This window comes from Hippichthys cyanospilos, chromosome 2 (genome assembly GCF_059441005.1).
Source record: "Hippichthys cyanospilos isolate Australia breed blue-spotted pipefish chromosome 2, RoL_Hcya_1.0, whole genome shotgun sequence".
In the NCBI taxonomy this organism is placed as follows: Eukaryota; Metazoa; Chordata; class Actinopteri; order Syngnathiformes; family Syngnathidae; genus Hippichthys; species Hippichthys cyanospilos.
The window spans coordinates 35,773,710-35,793,954 of record NC_142370.1 but is presented as its reverse complement, the minus strand read 5'-3'; the positions used below and the strand labels follow the sequence as shown (position 1 = coordinate 35,793,954).

The following is a 20,245-nucleotide window of genomic DNA, read 5'->3' as shown; positions in this document are numbered from 1 at the left end:
TGGCCCAAAAGCCGGCGCCCGCGCACGACAATGACCGAAAAATACTCTGGAGTCAAAGTTTGGAGCAAACCCTTTACCATTTGCCTGAAAAACTTGTGACGTCATCGCGCCAATGCTACGGCGTCGGCAAACGACACCATCCTGTTTGAGGATCTGTTTGAGACCTGAAATTCCAGGTGGTCATGGAAAAACGAAGCCTCGTGAAATACTTTTGTTCTGTTCATTTCCCGCTCTAGATGCCACTTGCGGTTTAAATATGCGAAGCAAACAGAATAGCCCGTGTTTCCACTGCGCTAGCCATATCCGTAAACCAAGAGCACCATCTAGAGGAGAAAAGGGGCCCTATTTTCCATGGCTATTTCCACAACTCTCAACAAAATAAAACAAAGAAACGGGTACAAAGAACGCCCCGCTTTGTATTTTTAATCACGTCAACATAACACGTTACCAGTCCCAAGTCTGTACCAAATCGTGTCTCCGGATCGACCGGCCTTTCGGCCTTTTTTTTTTCTCTGGGGTCAGAAGCTTCATCGCCTATTTGGAGGGCCCGCTTTCATTCCAAGGCCAATAGAAGAGAAGCCGCGGCAGTGCAAGGCCAATAGGAGAGAAGCAGAAGAGGCAGTGGGCGGCCAATAGAAGAGAAGCCGCGGCAGTGCAAGGCCAATAGGAGAGAAGCAGAAGAGGCAGTGGGCGGCCAATAGAAGAGAGGCCGCGGCAGCGGGCAGCCTCGCGTTACGCAGCCACTAGGTGGAGCCCCGCTGAAGGGAATCAAAACAAAACAATTGGATACGTCAGTCCAACTTTATTCATAGAAAACCGGAAAGGAAAAAAGACCATTTGCGGGAAGTGCTAGCTGAAGGACGATACCTCTCGCTTGCGTTGCAATTGCGTTGGGAATACAATTTTAGACATATCTATGGGATCTTAATAGACAATGATCTGAGAAAGTGGGCTTTTGGGAAAAATCATCCAATTCAAATGTCCGACCCGTTTGAAAAAGAAAAAGGCCTTCCACGCCACACGTTTGACAGTTTGACCTTTGTTTTTGTCGCCAAATTTGGGAAACGCCGTAATTGACGTTTGGTACGGAAATGAGTGGCACGGATGACATCCGTGTACGTTTTTGGCCTTCGTTTTGGGGGAAACGAAAAAAAAAGCGTGTCTTGCGTTTGGGGACTTAAGTGCTTCAAAAGAAAAAGGCCAGAAAGAAAATGGGCGCTTGTAAAACCTTCACGCTAAACGCGCGCCGTCGCCTAGCAACTGCCCGGACAGTTCAATTGGGTAAAAACTCATGTGGATGCTCCGGGATGTGCTGGGGGCGGGCGCAAAGGGGCGGGGCTATAATGCATTCAAACTTATTAGTGAAAAGTCTATCAAAAATACTGTTAACTCTTTTTTTTGTTTGTTTTGTTTTTTTCGGAGAAGTAAAATACACAAATGCTAACACAGGATGCTAATAGCACATATACATGGTTCAATACAAAAAAAATCAAATCCGTATCGACGCGGAAGCTAAAACTTCAAAAGCGAAAAAAAAACCAAAAAAATACTCTTCTTTTCAAAAAGTGCTAGAACTCAGATTAGCTCAGAAACCCGGGGAGGACAAACTCCATACGTCACAAAAGCTTTTCCTTTCCCAATCGTATTTATATTGATGGATTTTTTTACATATATAAAATTTGGGGGGAGGGGGGGGGTTGTATAACAGGTTCAGTTTGATTGCTGCCACCATTTGGCTTAAGCCGAGAGGGTTTTGATTTGAATCAGAATACGGATCCATTTTGAATGCGCCTTTGGGAAGAATTCCCTACTTTGGGAAGAAGCGCGAGACGCTTTGGAAGGATTCATTTTGAGTTGGAACAGCCACCGGGGGGCACTCTCCACTAGTCGACGCCACCGGTCGTGTCGGTGCAGTATTCTACCGGATTATTTGAATAACCAGAGACGTTTGTGAGGTCCCGCCGTTTCTCACTTTGAACTGCTATTTTATTCTCCACTAGTAAACGCCAACGGGCACGTTACTGTCGCGTCGGCGCGGTATTCTAATAGCGCCGCGCGGGAGTTGCGTTAAATGTCCCGGCGCCGCTGTGATTTCTCAACGCATGTTGGGGTCCGCGTTGAAGGCGGGATGCTGCTGTAACCGGGCAGTTTGAAAACAAAAGTTTTCAACTTTTTACGTACCATCTTTTTGCGGATACAGTATATCTGATCCGCCGCCGACTTGCGACTTATAGTCCGGTGCGGCCTATGCGTGATAAAAATGGATTTTCCCTTCCTTGTTTTGGCGCGGGGGGAAAAACACGGGCGCTAGCAGCCCCGGGGTGCGCCCTCCGCCAGTGAACGCCACTCGGCGCGTTACTGTTGCGTCGGTGCGGCATTCAAGTGGAGCGGGCCACGCGCGGCCGAAATCGGTTTTCTCTTCTTTTTTTTTGCCGTCGCGGCTTAATAAATCCGGCGCGGGTAGAATATGGCCCTTTCATCTCCCCCGGTCAAAATGCGAGACGGCACGTAGCGTCTCATGCCAAGCAATTGCGCAAAAGTTGAGTTTCTTCTCCCCAGGTTTTGGTAGGAAAAATACAAATGAGGTGATGTGTTGTGTTTTTTTTCTCTCGAGGTCCTTTGTACAAACAGACGATAACAATATCAACAAACGGACAAGACTGCAAAAAAACAAAAAGGCCGCACCCCGCCATAGTTTCAGACCCCCCCTTTGTTTTCAAAACTACGAAGCAGCCGCCAGAGGTTGAGGTTGAGGTCGAGGTCGAGGTCGAGGTCGAGGTCGAGGTCGAGGTGAGGCGAGGTCGAGGCGAGGCGAGGCGAGGCGAGGCGAGGATGGGTTGGGGGGCCGACGGTGTGGGCCGCGCGTCCTCCTGTCCGTTTTGCAACAAACACACAAACTAGAGGGCTGCGCTTGTTGGCAACCGTAGCTACAAGCAGCGATATTCCTTTGACTTTTTATGTGCCGTCTTTTCCGTTTATTCCATTCGTCGACGGCTCCGAAGCGGGCGGGGCTCGGCCCCAAACCGAAAGGGCAAACCCGAGCCCCGCGAAGCCTGTTTTTTTGACTCCCGTCACGGATGGAAGGCGGCGCCGTTCCCGGAACATTTTGACACCGGAGCGCCATCCGGAGGACAGATAAAACCATCGGAAGCGCTTCGTTTTCCCCTCGCGTCTTTTGAACGTTGCCGTTCTTTGACCTTGGCATCAAAGGGCAGGCGTTTGAAAGGAGGCACCAGGGAGCTGAGATTTCACCCAAACGGCGACAACGAGTCGAAAGCGGCGCGCGGGAACGACGCCGACGAAAAGCAAAACGATGAAAATAGCGCACCGGGGTTAAAGGGGCGCACGTCTGGTGGACGCGAGAATCTTTGTCCCCAAAAAAACGCCTTTTGTCAGAAGGGCCGATCGCTAGGGCCCGCCGGCGCTTTTCCTTCCTATCTGGATTCGGACGCGAACCAAGAGCGAACGGCGTCGCGGGCGAAGACGGCCGAAGCCGAGGTCTCCCGTTCCGCCTTTAAAAGCCCACCCAGCAAAAGATTCTTTTTTTCCTGCGCCGAAGGATTTCTTTCCCCACTGGCCCCCGGGGTCGGAGGCGCTGCAAGCGCGCGGCAAAAATCGCCCCCCAAATAATGGGAAGGGACCGAAAAAAGGATCCAAAGAAAGGAATTCACATCACCGCGACGCAACGGTGCCCAAACGCCGCCGCTAACAAAGCGCAACCGGCGGAAGAAAACGGCGAGGATGCCACCGCTTTGCTTCCGCGTCATCGCGCCCGGCGCAAAGTTTCTTTGCGAAGGCCCGCGGCTTTTGGAGACATTTGCGCGGGTGATTTTTCTTCTTTGCATAGTTGCTTTTATTCTCGGCGTGTTGCCGTTTTCTTTTGTTTTAGTTTGCGCTTCTACGGCGCGCTTCCAGTTTGTTTCGTTTTTTGCCCCCGTCCGTCGCGCGATCGCCGCCGTTTTTGAACGGAGCGACTTTGCGCATGCGCCGTACCGCATGCGCCGTACCGCACGCGAGCTTTGGAGGCGGCGGCGGGAAAGGCGAAAGACGCATCCCTATGGACGCGCGCTAGCCAGCCGGAATCCCCAGCCGGCGTTAAGCCGCTAAGGGCCCGCTACGAATACGCCCACGTGACGGAAAGCTTGAGGGAACTCGCTCCTACTTCATCCGTGGTTAGTTTTCAAAAATAAAAAGGCAAGATGCCGTCACTTTGCCTAACTACCTAAAATACACATTTACCGAGATCAAAGTACGTAGGATATTTGAGATATTTCGTACACTGCCGTAACATTCTTTTACGCCTTTTTTTTTTTTCCTCATCTGTAACTTTTTGTTTTCACATATGTCAGGGATCCTCATGATATTTTTTGCAGAAGAGAGGGAAAAAGCTGGCCCATTTTCACGCCGTCCGGTGTGAATTCGGCGGGGGAAAAAAACATGTAAAAAAGCCGAGCGGGAGTCTACGCCGCGCTCTTCCTCCCGGGCTCTCACAAGAAGGGGCTCTTTTGGGACCCCTCGGCGTAATTTCCCAAATATAAGACGCACCCGCGCATAGGACGCGCCCTTTCGTTTCGCGCTGGAATTCTGGTATTTTTTAGCGTCGCCGCCGGTAGATTACCATCGGTGTAAAAAACCTAACAAAAGCGAATACGTCTTCGCACCGTCTTGCGTTCGTATCCCTAAGTTCGATATTTTTGGCGCTTTAGGCCAGTGCGTCAAATGTTTATTCAGTCGCTTGTTTCAAGTAATGCCCCGTTGTCCGTTGACACGTGTACAGGGAGGGAAGAATGAAGTCATCCGCCGCCGGCCCGGGAAAAATGAAGCTTCGACGACCGCGGCCGCCATTGGCGGCGAATGGCTCCGTTGAACGGGTCGGAGTCACGGCGACCTTTCCTTTTAGTACTATTTTTGCGCGCGGACGAGGACGGGCAAAGGAACGCGGAACATCGTCCGCTACGTCCATGTAAATACGGGCGGCGCCGTTGAAAGGATGACTTCCGTACTTCAGTTGTAGGTAACGGCTGAAAACGCCGCCGTCCGACGCCGGCAGTTAACGCTACGGCGCTCGTGTTGGGTAAGCATCGGTCAAGGGTGACGGCTCCTCTCCGTAGAAAAAACCTCTTCCACCGCAATCACTATTTTCAAAGGCACCGAATGAGTTCAGCTTATTATTAAAATAAGATTGTAAAAAATACAACCTAATCTTTAAGCTTTCGGCTTTCGTTTGAAAGTGCGTCTTAAATTTGGGGAGTTACTTGGAAGGGAGGACAGCTCGTGTAACGTGGATCCAAAAGTCAAGTGCCTTCTGCTGGGGAAAAAAAAGTGCTTCTCTTGAGGAAAAGTTTTCGACAACAAAAAAACCCGGCACTTTTCACATTGCCCCCCCCCTTTTAAACGCATCCCTTCTTCCCCCCCGGAAGGATCGGGTTGGCGCTCACAAAGGAGAGCGAGTCGGAGGCGGGTCGCGGACGAGGTCGGCCGGAGACCGGGCGTCGTAACCGCGCTCGCTCGCAAAGAAAACAAAACGCATATCCACTTCAAACGCTACTTTTTCAAACTGTGCTATATCGGCGCCTTTCTAGCCGTTGCGCTCGCTAGACTACCGGGTAAGGGGATGCAAATATAAGGGGGCGTGAATGACCACATCGGGGGCAAAAATGCAACTTTGGGGCGGGCGGGCGGGCGGGCGGGAGCGGTTTTTTGGACCGGAATCGGGAGCGGGCGCTTTGAGGAGGAAAGTCACTGAAAGGCCTGGTGGAAGCGAGGCAGCGTGGTGCTACTGAGGTTGGAGCCGAACAGCGGCGGAAGAGGGTGCAGGGGTCCCAGTCCCAGACCCCCGCCGGAGCCCTGATGCTCCTGAGGTTGCGGTTGCAAAGAGGTAAGAGGCGCCGCGCCGGCGAGCGCGGCCGAGGAGGGGGACGGGGCGTAGCCGCCCGCGGCCGAGGAGGGGGACGGGGCGTAGCCGCCCGCGGCCGAGGAGGGGGGCGAGGCGTAGCCGGGACCCCCCGCGCTCACGGCCGGCCCCCCGTAGGGCGGGAGGCCGAGCGGGAAGAAGCCCAGCAGGTGGGAGAAGTCGGCGTTAGCAGCAGAAAGAGACCCGGCCGCCGCGGCGGCGGCGGCGGCGGCGGCGGCGGCGGCGGCGGGGCTCTTGGACAGCAGGGCATCCCCGCAGAGTTCTTGGGCCAGGCCGGCGGGGGGCTCCGCTCCGTCCCCGGGGGGCTCGGCGGAGGGGAGCGGGCCCGGCAAGCCGCTCTGCAGATCCATGAGGAAGCTCTCCATCTCCGCCTTCAGGGGTTTGTCCAGCAGGTATGAGGTAGATCCCAGCTGGTACTTGGGGGCTTGCCGGGAGTGGTGCTGCTGCTGGGGGGGCGCCGGGGCGGAGCGCTGGTGGTGGAGGTGGTGGTGGTGGTGGTGGCCGCGGGAGTGCGGGCGCAAGGCCCCGGCCCCGGCCGGCTCGGCGTGGCAGCCTATGCCCGCGGACAGGGGCGGGGACATGAGGGCCGGGTGGGGGCCGGCCGCCCCGGAGCCGCTCTGCAGGTGCGGGGGGTTGTAGGCGGCCGGCGGGAAGGGGGGGGGCGCCGAGGAAGCGGGCCTCGCCCGCCGCGGGCTCCCCGCCGCCGCCGGCGCCGCCGGCGCCGCCGCACATCATGGGGCTGAGCTCCTCCTTGACGCAGCGGGGCGGCGACCCCGAGGCCAGGAGGCCCAGCACGTCCGGGGGCTCGGTCTTGATCTTCAGCAGCTCCTGCGAGTGGCTCTTCTTGACGTGGCGCGTCAGGTGGTCCTTCCTGCCGAAGCGCTGGGCGCAGTACTGGCACAGGAAGTCCTTGCGGCCCGTGTGCACCACCATGTGGCGCCGCACGTCCTTGCGCGTGTAGAAGCGGCGCTCGCAGTGGTCGCACGGGTGCTTCTTCTCCTTGGCGCCGCCGGAGGACTTCCCCGAGTGGCTCTTGAGGTGCTCCAGCAGGACGGGCGTGCTCTCGTACCTCTGCATGCAAACTTTACAGGTGAGGTCGCCGGCCGTGGCCGAGTGCATGGCCACGTGGCGCTTGTAGCCCAGCTTGGTGTTGTAGGGCTTGCCGCACTCTTCGCACTTGAAGGCCTCCTTGTTGGGGTCGTGGGTCTGCAGGTGGTTCTTCAGGTGGTCCTTGCGGTGGAACATTTTCTCACAGAACGAGCACTGGTGGGTCTTCTGCGGAGAGTGCGTGGCCATATGCCTGTAGGGGAACGCGCAGACGTTAGCCCTCAGCCCTCAGCCCTCGGCCCCCAGCCCGCCCTCCGATTTACGCGCGCAGGTTTAGCGCTCGCTACCGTGCTACTCGGCGCGGCGATTCCTCGCCTCCGTATTCGCCGGACGTCAAGGCAAAGCGATGCGCTCATTTATTCGCGTGCGGCGACTGGCTGATACGACCTCGCCAGGAAGCGACGGGTGTTGAGAACCTCTGCGAGAGGTCGCCAGGTTTAGCCCGAAACCTCTTCCAAGTTGGCTTTTTGAAGTCGATTGTATCGGTGCGCCCGCGAGCTCGAACCGATTCCGAAGCCCTGCTCCGGCTAGCGCGGCGGCTCTCGAGCGCTCTACCTTTCAACCCCTTAAGTCCCGGGCCAATTCTTGTCAACCGTTCCTATTCGTTTCACGGAAAAGTTGCACGGCGGACACGTTTGTCCTTACTGAGGTTCTGGGATCTGTTTTTTGTTTTTTTCCAAAGGCAAACGTCGGGAAGGCGGCGCGGTTTGGCAACGCGGTATCACTAGTGCCTGCACAGTTGACTCGACAAGCCGCCTCTGAAAAGAATTAGGTGGAAATCAATGCTCGGGACGGTTGGAAACCAGAAGAATCAGTTCCGAAGAACGTACTTCGAGTCTTTCGGAATCCCGAGCTAGCGAACGGAGTCTCGAGCGGAGTCGGGTCGGCCGCGTCTCTCGGCGCGCGACAGAAGGCCGAGTACCTGAAGAGTTTGTATTTGGAGCTGAAGGCCTTGGGGCAGTGCGGCTGCGAGCAGCGGAAGGGTTTCTCTCCCGCGTGACCCGAGGCGTGGAGCTTCTCCTGAGAGGCGAAGAGAGCCCCGCGCGACGAGCGCTCGTTCCCGTTCCCGCTCCCGCTCCCCTCCTCTCGGTCCTCTCGGTCCCTCTGGCCGCGTGGCGGCGGGCCGGCGCCGGCAAACGACTTGACGGCGCTCCGTCGTCCCTCTTCCTCCGGCGTCAGCGCGGTAATACGGCGTGAGGCATCGGCGGCGGCAGCTGCCATGGCAGCCCTAGAGCGCCGCGGCCATGAAAGGCCGCCCGGGGTTCCCCTGCCTCGCGGGCTCAATGTCGGACGTCGGGGGGGTGGCCTCAGTAGACGCCGGGCTCGAACATCGAGGCGGGCGCCGATCTGCGCGGGGACACGGGGACGGCCGCCGTAACAAACGTCTACTTGCGCAAAGTCGCGCCCTTACGGGACTTTGCGCTTGTGCGCGAGAGCCCTCGATATAAGCTCGATGGAAAAGAGAAACGGCGATGAATGACCCTCCGAAGCAAATTCGACCGCGTTGCGCAGAGGCGCGCGGGGATGCGAGGCGAGTAGCCGCGGGGGGCGGGGCTTTCAGCGCCTCGCTCAAAGGCCGCGGCGGAGATGCCGACTCCCGTGTTTTCCGCGCTTGGAGGGGCGGCCTATTTTAAAAGCCGCCTCGCATCAACGCCGCGTAAAATAGAAGCTGCGGCGGCGGCGGCGGCGGCGGCGGCGGCCGGGCTCGGCTCGCGCACCCGCCGGAGGGGGATCCGATCCGAACCGAACCGTCGGACGAGTCGGTCCAACCTTACTCGGGGACGATCCGAAATTTTGGAAGAAAGCGCTAACTGAAGAATGGGGGAAAATACCGTTGGGACGGATGCGTCGAGAAGACGGATTTTAAAAGAGTAGGATTGGGATTCGAGTGGACGTTAACTCTCGAATGTATCGTTTGGTTGATTCCGTTCCGATTTCGACGGCGTACGAGGCGCACTGTCAGCTTTTGCGAAAAGCCAAGGCTTGGGCTTTGGCCTTACAGTGCGGAACATACGCCGTGCCCGTCGTTTGCGAGACGGGGTCGAAGGTGTCCGTCCGCCAGTTGCCGGCCGGCGATACCCTGCCACGCTTCTCCGGAGAAGGCGGGCCTCGGGGCCGCCGGGAACGGCGCCCGGGGACGCTCGGGTAGCGGCGCGGCCCGGAATAAGCTGGGCTCGGCGGGCCCTAGGCCCTGACGGCCGTTTGGTCGGAAACCCGGCGTCTTACCTACCGATTCTCGTCTTTATTCCCCCGCCGCGCTTTTGGTCCTCTTACGTCTCCTCCTCAGCCCGTTCCGACAGCCACGCTCGGCGGCGAGTGCCCCAAACTCCTGCGCATCTTGACTCTGGGAGGGAAACGGAGACGGAGTTGAGAAAAAGACGCGACGATCAAGCGCCCGCCGAGACTAGCCCAAGGTTTTTTTGGTGGGCGCGGCGCGAGGGATGACTGAATCGATACCGTTTCCGGGCATGCGGCGGGCGGGGGGGGCAAAGTGTTTTCTCTTTCCGGGGGGCTTTGGAAATAGACAAGCGCCGGTCCGTGACACGTAAACCCGAAGGGATGCGCGCGTTTGCTCGGAACAGCCGTGATAACAAGATTGAAGTCAGTGACGTTTACTGGAAACTTTCCCCCCAAACGATTGTAAACGTTCCTCCTCTTGGCACTTCAAGTCTCCTCCGTCAAACGGCGACCCCGCTCGCGCTCGCTAGAGGGCGCCCGCCGAAGCGCAAGATGACCCGGAAGCGTAACGTCCTCACGTTTGGGCGACGGGCTGCCCGTACCCTTTGAGCATACGGGAACGCGAGTCCGTCCTTGAGACGCGCGCGCGTCCCCGTATGCCACCTCCAGTTCGGGTCGTGTGACCGCAGAGGCGCGTGAGCGCTTTCCGTGCGAGAGGGTTAACCCTGGAGAAGCCGCGGGGTCGCTCGCTAATTGTATTTTGTTAGGAGAAAAGGGTTCAAAGGCCACATTTGCTCCAAGCGCGTTGACATATGTGGAAGAAAACTCGCGATATTATTGATTGAATATGAATGAAAGAGTGGTTGTTCCTTGAACGCGAGTAGTTTTGAATAGAAAACTAAAGGTACTGACAAACACTTAGAATATAGAGTTATGAAAAATATGATCGTTGTAAAAAAAAAAAATAAATAATTCCAAGCCAACAAAGCTGCTCCTACGACACGGATCGCCACTACGCCTCTCCTTTCGTTCACGTTCACCCAACAGCAAGCGTAGTGCCATTGAATTCTTAATATTGCTCGTAACCCGATTTCAATCGAGCAAATGCAATGTGTTTCTCTTTAGATTAGTTTTTTTCTTGTAACGGTTAACCAACCTGAATAAATGAACACACTTTTTCTAGCGATGAACTGCAAATATTGCTGTTATAGATAAGAATTGCAAAGTAGGTAAAACACTGTTGAGGATAGGGACGGGGGCGGAGCAAAGCCCGCTTTGGGTGGCGGGCCGGCCGGCCGGCCGGCCGTCATTTTGAGCTAGGAGATGGATGCTAGGAGATGGATGCTAGGAGATGGACGCTAGTTTTTTTAAGAAAAACCCCGAAAGAACATGGCTAAGTCCTCCTCGCCAGTAGTCGGCGCTATCCCGCGGCCGCAAAAGTCTTTCTAGGCCCGGTGCGCGCGCGCGCGCGCGTGTTTACAGCGGCGGATAAGAGGAGCTGACAGCCGTAGTATTGTGCGGTGGTCATCGCCCGGCAGGGGGGGGGCCCGGGGGGGCGACGCCCGCTCCATTGAGCGCCCTCGGGGAGCCCGGCCGGCTCCATTGTTGCGGCCGACCCACGTGGCGCATTCCTGGCCTCGGCCGCGCCGTCCCGCATCGCCCAAAAAAAGCAAGTCAAAAGATCCAAGCTTGTCCAATATCATCAGCAAATTTGCTCAACTAAAATGAGGCAAAAGATGAACGAAATATGAAAGAAATGAGGCCCTTGATAATCATGCATTAAATGTGTGCTCGCTAAAAGAAAACAAAAGTTTATGACAACCATCGACGCTGCAAATGTGTAAATGTTAACAGAAGGAATACGCATTACTCAATCGAAATGAATGAGCTACATCCACGTTATATTTGATAAGGATTTTGGAGTGTCTAACAATAAATGTATTACTAGAGCTGAAACTTTTCTCCTTTCAACGCGTTCCCGTTGATGTGAAGTTGACACGTTGTCAGCGCCGAGGTGAAATTTCAGCCGCCTAGTGTCTCCCTTTGATGCGCTCCGTTTGATGTGAATTTGACACGTTGTCAGCACCCGGGTGAAATTTCAGCCGCCTAGTGTCTCCCTTTGATGCGCTCCGTTTGATGTGAATTTGACATGTTGTCAGCACCCGGGTGAAATTTCAGCCGCCTAGTGTCTCCCTTTGATGCGCTCCGTTTGATGTGAATTTGACATGTTGTCAGCACCCGGGTGAAATTTCAGCCGCCTAGTGTCTCCCTTTGATGCGTTTCCTTTGATGTGCAGTTGACATGTCAGCGTGCGGGTGAAATTTCAGCCGCCTAGTGTCTTCTTTCAACGCGTTCCCTTTGATGTGAATTTGACATGTTGTCAGCGCCAAGGTGAAATTTCAGCCGCCTGTCTCCTTTCGACGCGTTCCGTTTGATGTGAATTTGGCACGTTGTCGGCGTCCGGGTGAAATCTCAGGCGCCTAGCGTTTCCCTTCACTGCATTTCCGTTGATGTGAAGTCGACATATTGTCAGCGTCCGGGTCAAATCTCAGGCGCCCGCCGTCTTCTTTCAACGCGTCCCGTTCGATGCCGATTGAACACGTCGCGGCGGTCCGGGCGAAATTTCGGCCGCCTGGAATTTCTTTTCGACGCGAAACGCAAAAATCAAAATAGGATATCGGCGGGTCTCCCGGTCGGATTATTTTTCACGGCTCGAGTTCTTCTCTCGTCTGATCGCTAGTCGGCGAGGAGTGTTGTTGTTTTTCTCTTTTCGGGGGGCGGGGCTTAAGTTTTCAGAGCGCAAACAAAAGACGGGCATGGCGCGACGCGCTTTGCGGGCGGGCGGGCCAAAGTTTGCTTTTTCCTAATCAGGAAGGCCGCATGGAAGCGCCGCTTTCCGCCTGGGTGTCTTTGCTTTCCGTCCCGGATGAAAGAGCTTCCACATTCCTTTCCAGCGGGGTCGGAGGTCATCCTCTGCACCGCGGCGCGGCGCCCGCCCGCCGCACGCTGAGCGACTACCGTTAACCCCTTCGAGCCCGGGGAACGTCGAGGGCGAGCGGGAGGGACGGCGGGCCGAAGGACGGCGGCTCGGCTAGACTTTGGCGGGGTCGAAATATATAAGAGGCTGAGTTCACCGAGTGGAGCCGAGGTGACAACGGTGGGGGGGGGGGGGGGGCAAAAGGAGCCGCGCAAACACGCCACTTTGGCGCACGCTGGATCGCGGGGCACGCAGACGCCGACGGGCATCGCACCCGAGGACAATTTACTACGTGGCGGGGAATCTTTATGAAGTCGTAGACCATTCCCACTTTTGCAAGACGGGATCGCGGGCTAAGCCGGTGGGCCGAGTCGCCGAAAGGCCGGCGGACGGCGGCCGCCTTTTCCAAAGGCTCAAAAGAATCGGCCCCACGTTTTCTCCTTTCGTCCAAACGGTCGTTACGAAAGAACGGGATCGGGGAGAACCCGCCTTTCTTTTCCCGGCTAAAGATCGCGAGGCATTCCGATCCCCGCGCGCTCACGCGACGGAGGGTTCCGCCGGCCTCCGAAGGCGCGTGGGAACGCCCAAAAGGGCCCGCTCGCCTTTTCGCTTAACTTCCGCCGCCGAAAGCCGATCGAGCGCCCATCGAGCGGCGCGGTGTTCCCGTAGCTCTATCCGCACGCATGCAAAGTGTTATTTTTGCCATGCCTGTTTTTCTTCGGGGTAGAAGGTAGAATCCGTCTTTCTTTTTCCAAGAAAGGGACGGATTCCAAAGCACGGATACGGATACGCCGCACAAGAATACAAAGGTACCTTTTGCCCTTCCGTTCAGAGAGAAACTGCAATTTTGCTCGAGTATTCCAAAAGAAGCGGCCGCGGCAGAGAAAGGAAGCGGATTAGCGAGCGCTACACGCTAACAAGCGGCAAGGCTCAAACTACGCATTTCCCTTTCGCTCGCAGCGAAAGTCGGGTCCCTCATTAGCTCCCGACGGCGTGAGAACCGCCAGCGAACACCGTAGTTCTTTCCCCCGTCGGAAGGCTGACGCCTCATCGCCTGGGAGCGCTTGGTCAGAGGTCGCCGTTTGCAAAGTCCCCTCCTCGCGTACGCCGGGAAGGACGCGTCCTTTGACTTGCCAATCGGACGCTTAACGCACGTGAAAAAAGAGCAAAAACAACAATGACCGCATAACAGCCGTACGGATGAAAGCGAGCGCTTTTACATCCACGCGATACTTAGGAGGATTACCCTAAGGGGACGGACGTCACTTGGCCGTTAGCGTCCAGTTCCTGCTGCGGCGAACAGCGGCCCGCGTTAGCAGATGTTCTTACGGAGGGCGTTGTTTCCGATACGAAAGAAGCCGGCGGACCGAGCCCGTCCGAGGCGGAGAAGACGGAAAGCTAGTCCGTTTGACCGGATGAATGGCGGCCTTCGGGCACGTACGTACGGGCGTCCACTTGGCGAACTCCGGCTGCGTCGCGAGGAAAGGAAAAGCCACCGCTTCCGGCGTATTCCGCGCTCGCCGCCCGCTCGCTCGCAATGCGGGAAATCCCAAGTACGCTTAACGCGCGACAAATGGAACCCAAGAAACGCGAAGATGAGATGTATTACGTTTTGCAATCCACGCCGTCCCAGTGATCCCGAAAGACATCCGAAAAACAAATGCGGCGCGCTGCTCTTACCCCGTTGCCGATGGACACATGGCATTCCTTCTCAATTTTACCAGCCGACATCATTACCGGCACCATCCCTCAACAAAGATTAAAAAAAGAAAAAGGGCCATTGAATGGCTGCCATGCCAGAGGGTGGTCTTCCACCTCACTACCTCCCCAACACATCAATACGCACGCACGCCGTAAGGCGGGGGTGGAGGGGGGTCTCTATAGAAACTTTAGCTTTCCAGATGGGGATTCAAGTAGTTTGCGGACCATTCAGCGAAGCTCAAAGCTCCTTGGGAGACACCTTCCCCTTACTTTCAAAAACCCCAAACTAATCCAAGAGAAAAGACAAACCCGATTCCCCAATTCCGCGTTAGCCATCGCCCCGTTATTTTCGACGAAGGAAGCGAGCCGACCGAACCGACGTCCGAGTCCGTCGCGGCTCGCGCGCGGGAACGTCGGCGAAACCCGGAGGATGGCGCGAGAGTGCAAAAAGGGCGACCTCGAGGGCACCGACGGCAAACTCGGATGGCCGCGATGACCCTGAAGTCAAATGGACCGTTCCTCGCACGCCGGCCTAAGTTTCAGAGGCCGGTAAAAACGGTTGAAAAGAGAGATCGGGAAGAAAAAGAAAACGGTTGCTTGCTTTTGTTTGAAAAGGACGTCTGGCGAGTTGGGTTCTTAAGGCGGAAACCTGAAGCGGAATGAGAAGGGGGCGGAGGCGGCGGAGGGGATCTGGCCCGCGGGCCTCGCGTTTGCCACCCGCGCTCCAGAGCGCCTGCCCATCTGTAGCATTTTCACTCATCTTTCGAGGCCGACGTACCGTATTATTGCGCGCTCGGTCTACACGGGTGCTACCGTATGAAAGATTGATTTGCGTTTCTTGCAATTACAGCTGTGTCACGTAGTACGTGCGGCAACGCTGCCATCCAGCGGTCGCCGTTATCACTACGGGGCTCGATATGGGTCGAGCGCCGCTCAGGTCACTTCCTCTCCAATTCAGCGTCATCACCCATTACTACGGAAGGATGAACAGGTGAGCTTTGGTCGGCGCGAACGCGACCGTTAAGATCGTTCCTTCATTTATGGCGCGTTCATCCAAAATGATTCTTTTGATCTTGTCAAAGATAGACATTTCCATGCGTGGCGGTTTTCAGACATTTTTCCCACGCGCGTAACGCGAGATTCCATTCGATACGAAACCTTATTTGGACGCGAGCGAGGCTTGTTCATAAACGAAAACGCTAACAAGGCGGCGCCATATGACACGCTAACATTAGCTAGCATGATATCCACTGTCGCAAGTTGTCGGGTCAGCAAACAAAGTCATTTGGGGCGTCTTGTCGTCAATGGCAACATTACAAAAACTCACAGAGGCTGGCGGGACACATTTCACAGAGGTGCAAAAGAGCGCTCTCGAGGAAGCCGCGCCATCCTCCCTCCCTCGCTACAAAACGGAATATCGAGTGCGGCCGGAGGCGGCGCCAAAATATCAAAGGTCAAGCCAAACAAAGCGCAAACGGATCAACTGTTAAAGGAGAAACGACTCGCCGCGTCGCGTTTCAAGTTTCGCCATTTTTGAAAAAAATCCAAATCTTCAACAACAGCAAAAAAAGAGAATGAAAAAACTCCATCTCCCATGATGCCATTTCTTGCGGGCCGGGTTGGCTGTCGTCCGACCGGCCCGGGCCCGCAAACTAACGCGCCGTCCGACAGCCAGTTCTGGCAAGACCGACCCAGCGGCTTGTCATTTCTCCAAATTCGGCGGACCGGGATTAAAAAGCTTAATGGGCCGTACTTTGTCCACGGAAGACATAGAGAACGGAGCGATCCCTTGCTGTGATTTTTCAAAACCAAAAAAAAAGCCCCCAAAAAGCACGAAACATTCCAAACCTTTGTAAAAGGACGAAAAGAAGAAAAAACTCCGTTTTCCATGATACCCTTTCCCCGAGACGGCCGGTTCCGGCAGATGGGACCCGACCGAAAGCGAGCCGGCGACGCGACGGGACTTTGGGAGGAGGGGCGTTGGGCTCGGGCGGTCGGCGGTCACGTGACCCAGCCCGGCGGAGGGCATTACAATACCCCCCTCTGGGGCTGAGAGGCGGAGCCCGGATCCCGACCGGAATCCCTTTACCGCACACAGGCCGGCCATTGTTGCCTATTCGCGCCGCTCCATCTCGCCCCGCTTTATCATTCAATTAGGACGGCTTTCACGGCGCGCACCGCGGAAGGGGGGCCTTCCATCAAACCCCGAACTTCGCGCCGGCCCCCGACTCCTTGTCCCGGGCGGGAGCGAGGGCAGGGGAGGAGGAACGGATGCGGGGATGCGGGGACCGGGAGGAAGCGGGAGCAAGTGTGTGGAATGCCGAGGGGCGGGGCGGGGCGGGGCGGGGCGGGGCCGGGCCTGGCGGGCGGGCGGGCGGGGGAGGCCCCCGCGCGCACGAGTGCGCTTGAGAAACGTGGCAAAAGTCAGCTCTTTCCGCACCTTGACTCCAAACTTTTTTTGTCCGGCAAAACGCCAGGATGCCTTCGGAGCGATTGCTGGAAAGGCCTCGGTGGAGGAAGCCCTTTCGCCCGTCCGCTCGTTTTCTATGGCCGCCTCTCCTCGCGAGGGCGCCTATCCCGGCCGGCTCGGGGCAGCGGGCGGGCGGGGGACCCCCTCCGCCGGTCGCGCCCGATGACGGCGGAGGGCTACGACCAATACGGCCGCCGCGCGCGTTTCGGGAGTTCGGCCGGAGAGAACCTCGCGGAGGAGGCGCAAACGCCGGGCGGTGCTTTCTCCCTTTTCTCACGACGCAGCCGATTTAGCCATAAATAGCCAAAGTCGCGCAGCGTCCGCGTTCCCCCGAGTTCACGGCTGCGTAAAAGACCGCAATCCATAAAGGAGTGGAACGGAGTAGCTTTTTGTGCTCATCAATAATGCCGTAAGAACCTCGGCTACCCCGACACCCGCCTCTCGCTCGTCCCCTTACGCTAACTATCGTATGTAAGAATAGCGCCGCGATAAGAATCGCGGCGATTATTTTGGCCGGTATTGAAATCGCCGTCATTCATCACGTTTGGCGGAAAAGGGTCAGGGTTAGGGTCAGGGCGGCCGGAAGCACGGCGGTCCCGAAAAGCCGCAGCTGCGTGGCTTTTCCTCCAATGTCCGCCACAAGGAAAAGTGGCGGAGAACGCCCTCAAGCGTCTCGCAGCCTTTGACTATTTGCGGCCGCCGCACCGCAACGCGGCCTGACGTACGCCGCGTGGGAAACCGGCATGGGCTCGCGCGTTCTGGAAAGGGCGTCTTTGGGGGAAAATTACGGGGAAAAGATAGAAACGCTCGCTTCGGATCGACCACGCGCCAAACACGACCTCTCGTATCATTTCACAATTTTTCCCGCCATTCCCTAAATGTAAGACATCTTTTTTTGGCCGATTGCGCGTACGTGTCAAAAAGTTATCAAAGGAAAGGCTTTTGCCCGTCCTCCGACCGGCGCGCTCTCAATCGAACCGAATCGGCGGGAGACACGCCAACTTTAAGACCGTCCTCTCCGTTTTCTTAATATGCGCCCGGAACGGCGGGCGCTCGTCACAACGGCCGACCGACGTCTGCCCTCCGAGCCGTCCCGTCGCGCCAATCCTCGGGAGTGAGGATACGGCCGACGCGAGGCGGAACTCTGCTCGCGGCTCAATCTTATCCCGTCGTCAATTGCTTTGAATTATTTGGCGAAGCGGCCTCGCGTCCTTCCGCGCGTCCTTCCGCGCGTCCTTCCGCGCGCGCTCGCGACGACGATTCAGCTGGTGGCCGCTCGCCAGTCCGGCGCTCCGTAAAGGGAAGGCCAACAAAATAAGAAAAGTCAGTCAAACTTTTCAATCAGAAATTCAGAATAAAGGCAATTTGTGGAAAGTCCGTTTCTTCCTCGCTATAAGAATGAATGGCCTATTTTAAAAGTGTTTTCATACATAGGGCGAACAGCATGATAAGGCGCATAGAATAGAAGCTACAGTAGTGGCTGGACTTGCCTTATGCATCCACTGGGTGGACCTGCGCTAAAGGCAATAAAAACAGTCAAATAAGAAAGAAGAAATGAAGACGATTTGTGGAAGGTGCTATGTGAAGAAGAGGAAACAATACCTCCTAATTACACCAAAAGACTGTTTGGATCAATAGCAAGAACAAATCAATAGTTTAAAATCATAGAATTATCATTTATTTGGAATATTGGACGGAATTTTTTTTTTGAACAGATTGCAACCAAAAATCTTCAAATATGTTGTTTTGTTGATTTAAAAACAGTTTCTGGATTTATTTTTGAAGAGGTGCTTTCTCTTACAAAAACCATATTTTTTGCACCTTGTCCCTGAATAAATTGCTTGAAAATGGGAGCACATCAAAACAGGGTTTTCATTGCAAATAAAAAAATGCATTCATAACTGAAATGCAAAGGTAAAAATGTGAGAATAAAATTGATTTATATGGATATATATATCATACCATATCACATATGATCGATATGTAAGGAGCAATGTCAGCTTTTGAGAAAATTGAAGGATCTTGGGTGCGTCTTATAGTGCGAAAAATTGCGGTAATTGAATGCTCATAATGTTCATAATACAAGAATAACGTTATTAATAATGTTTGATACATTATTATTAACGTTATTCTTGTATTATGAACATTATTTATATTTGTTCGCCCCCCCAAAAACAAAAACCCAAGCTTTGTGCGCCGTATTATAACGCGCGCTGTCAGCTTTTGGCTTTTTGGTGCACTTTATAGCGCGGAAAGTAGGGGACTATTGACGGTGCGCTACGAAGAAGACGGTTAGTGTATTCATTTATTTATACTAAACATGGTACACGTCTCTTAATGTACCAAATGCTTTATTATTTTTTTTTTTAATAAAATAAGATTGCGTTCAATGGCCCAAAATGTATACAAAAAGTAGGATTGCGTTCAATGGCCCCCCAAAAAGACAGCTGTAATTTTAATACCGTGATATTTTTGCTCACGGTTATCATACCGTCAGAATCTGTTACCCGCCCACTTGTTCCACTTCCACGGGAAAAACACGGGGTGAAGGCACGCGCGCGTGCACGCGCAGGCCAGAGGAACAAAAACATCCGAGGAGCCGCAAACATGACACAAGCCACGAGGGAGGACACTTCAATACGCGTGCTGGACATATCGCTAAGCCTAATGAGCAACGTGACAAGTGAACGCACCATCGTCCCAAAATCAAATCCACACTTTCTTCGTGCACGTTTCAAATCCACTTTTGACACACTTACAATCCTCCCAAATGTGACGACCAAACGGAGGGACTTTCTATCGCCCAAATGCGCTGAAATTCAACAAGTTGAAGGGCCCGAGCAACGTGCGCCTAACTTGTCGCGATCACTTGTTGTTTTTTTTTTTTTAGGGGGGGTGTTACGCTATTTTTTGAAACGTCTCGCTAGCACAACATCGACATACGTCACAAATGAGGCAAAAAAAAAAAGCAAGGCCGATGGCGCTTATTTGGTCATAGCAAAACATCCAACAACAAGTTCGAGTGCACGTCTGCCGGACCGCGTCGAAGTTGTCGCAAAAAGTTGCCGCAAGCACAACAACGTGCAAAAAGCGATATGAGACGGACAAGAAAGCGCTTTACTCACCGAAACGTTTCCAGCGGCGCATTAGTCAACTTTCACTTGGAGCCCCGGTAAGCGTCCATCCCGAACCGAGCAGAAAAAAACACACCAAAAAAAAACAAAAAAAAGCCACCGCGGGACACCCACGCCGCCAACTCGCTTCGATGTCTTCTTCGCTTGCTTTTAGCTTTCTTTTTATTTTTTATAATTTAAATTATGTAGGAGTCCCCCCCCCCCTCCCAATAATTTCGATATCCGGGGCCTGGGAGCGAGTGTGTGTGTGTGTGTGTGGCTCTGTTAGGGCTGCAGCCGAGTTAAGGGGCGGTAAGCATTGTGGGAGTATGACGTCACACCACTTTCACAAACTTTTTTTTCACTCCAGGACCGTGAGCTGTTTTTGTTTTTCTTTTTCCTTTTTTTTTTTTTAACACGTCAGACTAATCGGCTAAAACGTCGGCATTTTGTCTCCGTGTTCTATTCGAAGTGGTACATTTTTCATGAATGGAAAGTAATAACAAAGGGTAATTACAAAAATGAAAAAAAAAAAAGGGTTCATAATGCAGCCAATGCACGTAAGTATGAAGTTATTATGCTCCTAACATTGTAGAACTAAATATTTTGTACTCATTTCGATTGTAACAACTTGTAACATATAAATCATTGATATTTATGGCAGCATTTTGCATAATACAAATAACATGAATGACATAAAAAGCATGTTTTCAGAATGCAGCCAATGCATGTAAAAATGGCGATATTATGCTCCTAACATGGTTCAACAAAATATTTTGTTTTTA

General features: G+C 54.4%; 1 protein-coding gene across 1 annotated transcript; it reads right to left on the bottom strand.

Annotated features, from left to right (window-relative positions):
- Positions 1-595: 595 nt before the first annotated feature.
- plagl2 (pleiomorphic adenoma gene-like 2) lies at positions 596-19,668 on the bottom strand. Its single transcript, XM_088409053.1, is given in 5 exon segments — positions 596-6,573; positions 6,575-7,214; positions 7,944-8,368; positions 9,252-9,365; positions 19,473-19,668. Coding segments are annotated over 3 exon segments (1,773 nt in total). The 5' UTR covers positions 8,243-8,368; positions 9,252-9,365; positions 19,473-19,668; the 3' UTR covers positions 596-5,739.
- Positions 19,669-20,245: the final 577 nt, after the last annotated feature.